The 7,277-nt window shown below is 35.1% G+C and overlaps 1 protein-coding gene across 1 annotated transcript in view; it reads right to left on the bottom strand.

Annotated features, from left to right (window-relative positions):
- Positions 1 to 5,517, bottom strand: part of LOC106478827 (transmembrane protein 178B-like) — a 24,394-nt gene extending 18,877 nt beyond the window's left edge. Inside the window, exon 1 of the mRNA XM_013939399.2 lies at positions 5,054 to 5,517. Coding sequence (XP_013794853.1) covers positions 5,054 to 5,294 — 241 coding nt within the window. The 5' untranslated portion in view covers positions 5,295 to 5,517. The remainder of the gene's footprint in view (positions 1 to 5,053) is intronic.
- Between the last annotated feature and the right edge of the window lie 1,760 nt (positions 5,518 to 7,277).

Genomic DNA, 7,277 nt, shown 5'->3' with positions numbered 1-7,277 from the left:
GCACTGTTCTTACGGTCACTACCACTCGCTTGACTCAATTATCTGTCTCTATATCTGTTTATCTGCCATCATTTGCCGGGCTTATATACTAAAATAGAGGGCGTCTGTCAAACACTCGGGCCTTCATGATCCTTCTAGAAACTCATCACGTGTTACCAATGTCACGTGACTTTCGCTGTCGTAACAATATTATATTCTTTTTTTTTACTCCATAAGAATAGTCAACTATTAAAAAGCGCTATAATTTCCGAGTCATTTGAAGTCCACTTACTATACACTTCTTTCTTTTCACTCAAAAGTTTTAATTATTATTTCACATCAATTATTATTTTTAGAACATAATAAATCCAGAATGAGATTCATAATGAGGTACTTATACGTACTTTCTCTTATTTCAAATGACATTAAATATAAGACATAAATTATTTAAAACTGTTTTCAACAGTAGCAGCAAAGGCGTCGACAGGTAATGGCACACGGTCCCGTGCCCCAAGTCCCCGGTTGGAGTCTTGAATAATCGGAATAGAAAATTCCCGCCCCAAATCTTTTAAGCACCTAGCGACACCTCTGATTAGCAGTTTTCGTATTATTCATCAATTTAGTTTTGAGAAATGATGCTCATGACTAATGACTACACGTTGTTAATTTTAACTGTTCTACATAAACATGGAACACGCTGCAGATATAATCATTCACTATAAAGTCTATGCTAGGGAGCTTTATTAAATGTGATTGACTTGAATCAACATAAACGTGATAAAAGGCATCTGATATGTAACAAAGCATAAACTTGTGGTAAATTTGGAATTTACTAAACGTACACTTCAACGACAGTTGTGGATTGTTTCTCATTGAGAATTTGTTCCAACATTTTTTGCCCTTCCTTTGACCGATAGTTTCTATTTTCTAGCCAAGAGTGGTTGCTTTTCTTTATGCTGTTTCCTGTTTTAAAGCTTAAAAAATGAATGTACATCACCAATGAAACATTCAGAAGACGATCCTGTGAATGAATGTACAACACTATTGAAACATTCAGAAGACGATCCTTTGAATGAATGTACAACACTATTGAAACATTCAGAAGCGATCCTTTGAATGAATGTACAACACTATTGAAACATTCAGAAGACGATCCTGTGAATGAATGTACAACACTGTTGAAACATCAGAAGACGATCCTGTGAATGAATGTACAACACTATTGAAACATTCAGAAGACGATCCTGTGAATGAATGTACAACACTATTGAAACATTCAGAAGAAGATCCTGTGAATGAATGTACAACACTATTGAAACATCAGAAGAAGATCCTGTGAATGAATGTACAACACTATTGAAACATCAGAAGACGATCCCGTGTCTTCTATTACTTGAAAATACAACGTGAAACAGTTCAGTCGATATGGCCCCGTTTTTTGTTCAACATTGGGCATGATGGTGGGTAAAACAAGATACGCGACCTAGCTAACTAATGAATGAATATTTGCTGTAAAATTCTTATCAATGCTATAAGTGTAGCTACCAGTTTGGCCACCAATTTTGATTTATTTCCTTGAAGTCGCATGTTCAATCTTTTTTTTTTTTTGGCCGCACCCTTTTTTTTTTCTATTAGATATCATGATTTTTTGTCAATACACATCAATAAATCATAGCAAGTAAGAAAATGAAACTCGACAGTAAGTAACATTGGCTTTAGGATTGCAACCCTATTATTCGGAACAGACCTTTACTTTACAGAATCAACTAGATTCTATCAAATATATGGTGTAGGTTGTCCTTTCTAAAACAGTTAATAACTTCCTTTATAGTAACGCCATGGAAACTAGATCAACAGTTTCTTGTCATCACCCGCAAGCATTATTATTTACGCTTATTTCTTAAGGAGAAATTCGTAAAAACTTAGCAAATTAGTGCTTAAAAGTTGGCAATGAATAACGAATAATGACTGTCCACCCGTACAATTCTTTTGAAAACTTGAGATAGAAACTGCTTGGCTTAACCAATACTTGTGTATCTACACGTGCTTTCACCCTATAGTTTTGCTGCTATAAATCAGCAGTCTTTAACCGGAATGACAAAAACTAAAAACGACCACCTTTACTCTTAGATCAAGCTGCAGTGAAAGTTTCAGACTAATAGCTCACGTGACTTTTTCAGTAGGTGTTCGCAAAAATTTTGGTTAAAATTGAGCGGTTTTTGTTGAATAACTTTGCACATGTCGCTTATATTAAAACCAAATGCGACATCTAATTGTAAAGATTTGTCAGTGTTCTAAATTAGAAAAAGATTTATTAAAGTTAATTATGATTTTCTATCAAATAAAGTTTCTGTACTTTCGGTGCGAAGAAAACAAATTAGGAAGAAATTCAATCAATGTTGAAAGTTTTATATCTCGTGTATTTCTTAATGGATTGCCTTCAAATTTAGAATGTGAAGTAAAGGCCCAGTAGAGCACATCCACTGAACATATGTGATAGTTTGGATTACCACAGTCCGACCAACAGAAAGTGGAAAATCGCTAAACTGTCACTCCTGTTAATAACACGCAGTTTCCAGCAGGTTGTTTTGGCCGCACGACACACTACTGTGTGTCTTGATATTTTCAATGTGTATCAAAGATTAATTTCACACTCTGTTTCCAGTCTGCTTATTCTTTAGGATTAACTCAACCAATATAAGTACAGCATTGTTTCTCAATCCCACATACCGGTCCAATCTCCAGGTTGGCAGGTTTATCCGATGTAGTTACAGAGCATTTTCAGTTCATTTGATAATATCACAATCTTATTCAGATACTTCTATTTATTGTTTGCTCTCAACTATCCAAGTTTCTGTACAAGTTTACACCGAAAACACCAACCGAACCTCGTCTAAATAGGTCAACTTTGAAAACCAGTTTGGAAGTCGTATCAAAATGAGTTCCCATTTTTGTACTCTTTAGACCTAAGACTAAACGATATAACAACCTGAAGTACAAAAATTAGTACCACTGGATCTGATGATGTGAACATGTATTACTACGCCCCGGTGGGACAGGGTTAAGTCTTCGGATTTTCAACGCTAAAATCAGGGGTTCGATTCCCCTCAGTGGACACAGCAAATAGTCCGATGTGGCTTTGCTATACCAAAACACACAAACATTGATCACTACATTATAGGGATTTTGGCGCGGCTAAGCCAGGACGGTTACTAATACGAAATTTTAAATAAAAAGAACCTTGATAAAAGGGTGATGCAAGTATAAAACTACACTCCTTTTTAAAATTTTATTAATATGGCTGCCTCGGTATACACAGTTTGTAATACTTTTGCTAACATACCTGTAAAAAGTATGGTTAATTTTTTAGTGGTTATTAACTCACTAAATGTTTTATTTATGAACTGATATAAGATTGTTACAACGTATTACAGTTTATCACTATTCTTCACATAGTCTATTCGCCCACTTTTAAACTGCAACGAACAAACAACTCTCGGCATATTTCACGATAAAAATCCTTTAGCTGTTGCGAAAGCAACGGGCGCATGCTCCCACAGACAAGGCTTAACGAAGTAACAAGTTAAATATTTTAACAGGTGATTTACTGGGTATCACGCTGAAAACAGGCAGAATCTTGAAACATCAGAATCTTCCGAGAATAAAGTTAACCCCTAAGACATCAAACAAGAAATACCGGAATTTGCTACTACAAGGGGAAGCGGAATTGGCCTCTTTCATAAAATAATTTGATAACGAATCTTACGGTTTGGAGAAGTCGATTAAAATAAATGTAAAAAAATAATGATAATAATAATAACAGTAACGAAACGTTACAATGAAAACTCAACCATGAGGTATACGAAAAATATTTCCACAGTTTTAATCACGTATCGACTATATTCTTAAACAAAGACAAACTGCAACAATGTGCTTAAGTCTTGGTGACTATTGCGTGCATAGAAAACTACTAAGTATGCTTTCCTAATTGACGAAAGTTAAACTTTATAAAATTAGGCCTTTCTGTCTAAATTATAAATACCTCATCAATCGTTATCGGAACGACACGTCACTATCTCTTGCTTCTTAATTCTTTGTTTACAGCACAGTAGGTTATTTACATAGTAGAGTAGGAAAACTTCTGTAAAATACGTAGATAGCGTCGAGATCCATACATTGACCAGACATACGCACTGACAACTGTACAAACTGCGACAACTTCACATTTCTATACCTTGCTGAATTTGATCGGTATCAAATGAACTGTTTACAAAGATAACTCTTATCTATTATTTTTATACTTAAACGTATATCGCATCAAATAATGAAAAAAGTATAATGATTTCTAATAGCAGAACACACCTAACACGTTCACACACACACGTTACAAAGCAACTCGAAATACTAAAAAGCGGAAATGCTGCAGTAAACTGTTGAAAACATACAACATTCAACTGAATGCATATGCGCGTATGTAGCTAAAATTTATTCTCCAAAAATGGACACAAAAACTTAAGAAACAAGGTAATTAAAATCGTTAGTTTAAAAAGAGGAATAGGGATCGTCAAAAAAGTACAGAAACAAGTGGAATCAAAATGCAAATATTACATTTTCAAGCCTACAACTGGGGACTTAAAAAAAGTACACAAACTAGGCTGGAAAAAGTGTCTACATTATTTCCTCAAACTACAAAGCCTTCCATGTCTACAGTACTTATCAGTTTTAGTGGAGTCAAAATAGGGATTTTTAGCTTGAGAAAATAATGTAGATACTATTTCCAGCCTAGTTTGTTTACTTTTTTCCTTACTGAGTCCCTAGTTATAGGCTTGAAAATATAATATTTGCATTTTGATTTAACTTGTTTCTGTACTTTTTGACGATTCCCGTTCCCCTTTTTAAATTAACAATTATTAATTATCTTGCAAACAAATAATAATTCGCTTGTATCAGCTGTAAATGTGATTCTAATGTCCTCTTATTTTGATTGATTTTTTACCTCTTCTTTCCATCTTAAAAACAAACAAACAAATGCTGCAGTTAAAACGATACAATAAAGAAAATATTTCCAACGTACCACCACGTGGCTTTTGCTGTGGAAAACAGATTCTGAACAGGCCTTCATCTCTGTCGAAATATCTCGCATCGTTTTCAAAATTTTTCAGGTCCTCTGTGTTCCCCTCGAGTCTTGCACGAATGATGGTTCTATTCACTCTTATCTCATACCAATTGTCCGTACCAAAACCAACAGCAAGACAAACTACCGCCACTACTGCACCAATCGTAGCTATTGATAAAGTCACCGCAGAACAGGCCATGCTATGTATGTTGTTTGTTTTTCCTTCTCTTCAAATAATCTTGATTTCCGTCACGTATTTTTAATTTTAATTAAGACTTTTTGGACTCTGTACTCTCCGAATTAAGTGTTACCTTTAAAACAATTAAAAACAAAATCGAAGGTTAAAAAAACGCTGTTGTTCTATATTTTGTTGTAAATTTTAGCTCGAACACAATTTTTACCTGTGAATACACCAACACTCGCCAACATGAAGTAAAACCTGGCGCCTTCAACTCTCCCTCCCCATACGTCTTTCGTACCCGAGGCTAATACTCAATAAAGGCCACGTGGCTCGTGTGGAGCGTGTCCTCAGAGCAGGTTCCCAAACTTGTAGTCTGTTGTGTTGTCTTAGTTCAAGAAAGTTATTAAAGATACCAATTTACGTTCTATCACAATTGATACTAGTAGATAAACTGGCATATACAGTTGTCAATAATTATCTGTCACACACCGAGTTCGTCTTGTAAGAAATAGTAAATGAAATATTGACAGAAATGTTTAACCTCGAGTTCCTGTGTACCTTTCCCGTAAGTTGGTTGCTTACACCCCCCGAACAGGTGCAATGATACAGTAGGGCGGAAAGAATGTTGATCACGTGGCGAAAAAAAGCCCACAGGCTCTTTTGCGTACAGACTCAGTAGAAACTAGATTTGGAATCGTTATATCAAATTGATGAATGTTTGACACCAAACTATACAAATATAAAACTAAATTCTTGTTCCTTCTAATTTCATATGTTATTCCATTACATAACGTTATCGTGTAAGATCGGGTACTGAGATTCAGAAACTATAATCTTAATTGGAAAAAAAAAATGATTAAGAAATATGCTGGGCCTAAAATGTTCGCTATGCACGTTGGGATAGAATCCATAAGTTCACGCATACTATCACCATCTTCTTTTGGTTGTGCTATAACAGTTGACGCTAGAACTTGTCTAGAGTCTTTATTCTAGACACAGAAAATACTACCATATATCACGAAAGGATTACTAGAACTTGTCTAGAACTTCGAGTCTTTATTCTAGACACAGAAAATACTACCATATATCACGAAAGGATTACTAGAACTTGTCTAGAACTTCGAGTCTTTATTCTAGACACAGAAAATACTACCATATATCACGAAATGATTACTAAACCTTTATCATCATTATTCTGATTGTGTATCGTTGCAGCTTAAACTCAATAACACACTCGGTGAATTTGTAGGACTACTTCGCGTCTATTTACTCTCTCGCTTGCTATGAAATGTGACTCACTTTTACCTCCTCACAGCATCCGGTTTTTGAAGCATTGATGAATAATAAGCTGTTGTTCATTTCCGCATCCCTCTGTGAGTCAGCGGTAAATATACGGACTTTTAACGTTCGAGTCCGGGGTTCGATTTTTCGCGTTTGATCAGAGCGCAGATATCTCATTATATAACTCTACTTTAAAAACCCAACCATAATATCGTCATTTCCGCATTAAAAAAATATGTTATTATTCATATTTGTCCTACATCTTCAACGGCTACACAGAAAACAAAAATTTCAAACAGACATATAGAATAAATATTAATTAATATACGAGAAAAAAAATCGTACGGAGCGTTCCTACAAGATGTGAAGAAATCAAATAGTTTCAGAATCGATGGCCACATTCAACGCCAACTGTATCTTTATTACATATTGGTGGCAAGGCTACTCAGGCTATCTTTATTACATATTGATGGCAAGGCTACTCAGACTATCTTTATTACATATTGATGGTAAAGCTACTCAGGCTATCTTTATTACATATTGATGGTAAGCTACTCAGGCTATCTTTATTACATATTGATGGCAAGGCTACTCAGGCTATCTTTATTACATATTGATGGCAAGGCTACTCAGGCTATCTTTATTATATATTGATGGCAAGGCTACTCAGGCTATCTTTATTACATATTGATGGCAAGGCTACTCAGGCTATCTGCTGAT

This window comes from Limulus polyphemus, unplaced genomic scaffold (assembly GCF_000517525.1).
Source record: "Limulus polyphemus unplaced genomic scaffold, Limulus_polyphemus-2.1.2 Scaffold253, whole genome shotgun sequence".
In the NCBI taxonomy this organism is placed as follows: Eukaryota; Metazoa; Arthropoda; class Merostomata; order Xiphosura; family Limulidae; genus Limulus; species Limulus polyphemus.
This window is presented reverse-complemented; position numbering and strand designations above follow the sequence as displayed.